At 70.4% G+C, this 1847-nt stretch overlaps 1 protein-coding gene across 1 annotated transcript; it reads right to left on the reverse strand.

Moving 5' to 3' along the window:
* Positions 1 to 318: 318 nt before the first annotated feature.
* LOC123255137 (neurabin-1-like) lies at positions 319 to 1642 on the reverse strand (the record flags this gene model as incomplete). The annotated part of the gene is made up of 3 exons (XM_044683987.1): positions 319 to 542; positions 704 to 886; positions 1338 to 1642. Coding segments are annotated over 3 exons (698 nt in total), but the record flags the coding sequence as incomplete, so codon positions are not given.
* Positions 1643 to 1847: the final 205 nt, after the last annotated feature.

Consider the following 1847-nt stretch of genomic DNA (forward strand, 5'->3'; position numbering starts at 1 on the left):
CACAGGCAAAGGAAGCGGTGATTATACAGCAAACAAAATGGCCGACTTCTCAGGCCCCGCCCCCACTCCCCCAGCCGAGGAAGCCGAAAGTCCCGAGTCCCGGCCCAGCCAGGGGGCGCCCGTCAGCACAGCTGACCGGCCAGCGCCCAGTAGGTAGGCAGGGGTCCCGGGCCCTGCCCGGCTCCGGGTCGGAGTGGGGGGATGCCCACAGGCGCTTTGGGATCCTCCCAGGGAGGGGCTGGGCCGGAGGGCGCTGTACACAGTCAGTTATTGCAGGAAGCCCCAGGCCGGGGCGGCTCCCGGAACCAGGCGGAGGCCCGGGGCGGGCAGCCTTACTGCTCACTGGCGCCCTCTGGCGGCTCCGGGGAAGGGGGGTCGGCCGCCTTCCTGGCCTTCCTCTGCTGCTGCTCCTTCTTGCGGAGCTTCTCTCGCTGCTTCTCCATCTTCTCCTGGGCTCTGCGGGCCTTCTCCAGGGCTGCCTTCATGTCCTTGAGCTGCTTTTTGATAAGGGCTCTGTCCTGGGATGACGTCACCCCAAGGGCCTGGCAACAGAGCAACCGGAGGCGGCCGGGTCAGGCCTGCGCCCCCACCCCGCGGGCAGCCCTAGAGGGACCCCACTCTGTAGAGCAGGAAGCAGGGAAGCAGCCCCGCCCTGCCCGCCGCCCCGGGGCTGGCCCCGAATCCCAAGCTCCCCCCCCCCAACCTTGAGTTTGGTGCCGTCCAGCTGCAGAAGCTGCTCCCCGCTGACGTTCTGGGCGCTGAACTCGGCCACGTACTGCTCCAGGCTCAGGCCCCGGAGCCACTGGGCCACCTGCGGCACGCCCCATTCCCGGACTGCCCGGCCCGGGCCCTGGCTGTGCTTGGGAGACTGGCCGTCATCGAGGATCTGCAGGGGAACGTGGGGGCGGGTCACCGGCCGCAGATGCCTCGCGGAAGCCCCGCGCCCTCCTCAGCGGACGATGAAGCTGGAGGCAGGGGGCCCTGAGTGCGAATCCTGCCTCCACCGTTGACTGGGGGATGGGTTCATCGGCCAAAAGGAAAAGCGAGGCTTGTGGGAAATGGGCCTGCACAGCTGGGGGGGCGGGGGGGGGGGAACATAACCCCGGAAGAGGCGGCGGGCTGTGGGCCCGCCCACGAGACAGGCTCCTCCCTCCAATGGCCACTCCCCAACCCGCCCCTCCCCCGTTCTCACCTCGTCATCTATCATGTCCAGGCTCTGAGTGAGAGCGTGAAGGAAGGAAAAAAGAGCATTAAGGAGGCAGGAGAGAGGGCGACGCTGCGGCTCCGGCCCCGGCTTCCTCCACCCCCAACCCCCGGAGGGGCCCGGGAGAACGCACCTCATCGGACGACAGGACCAGGGAGCGGGAGAGCCCCGGGGCTTTGGGGTCGGGCCCTAGGCCGCTGAGGTCGGCGGAGCTCGTGCTGCTGGGGCTGAAGTCGTCCGGGAGGGGGAAAGCCTGCGGGGAGAAAGGAGAGCGAGGGTCAGGAGCCTGGGGGGAGGGGCGCGTCTCGGCACGCCCCTCTCCGGAGGGCGAGAGGCGCCCGGCCCGGCATGCAAAGCGGCCAGCAGAAAGCCCGCTGCCCGTTCCCAGACGGGGAGCTCCCCTGAGGCGAGCACCCCGGGCGGCCCCGGGGCCGAGTCCTCGGAAAAAGACGGCGGGAAGAAGCGGGGGGCGGGGCCGCAGCCCTGGGTGGGAGCCGCCGGTGCTGCCTCCTCAGCTACGGCCCCGGCCTCACGGCAGCCGCTCGGGGCTCAGACCCAAGTCAGGCCGATGCCCGCCGGCCCGCTAGCCTAGCCCCGACCCCCTCCGGGGCCAATGCCGGCATTCCGAAGCCCCCGCCAGGGC

Source organism: Gracilinanus agilis, unplaced genomic scaffold, assembly GCF_016433145.1.
Source record: "Gracilinanus agilis isolate LMUSP501 unplaced genomic scaffold, AgileGrace unplaced_scaffold39801, whole genome shotgun sequence".
Classification (NCBI taxonomy): Eukaryota; Metazoa; Chordata; class Mammalia; order Didelphimorphia; family Didelphidae; genus Gracilinanus; species Gracilinanus agilis.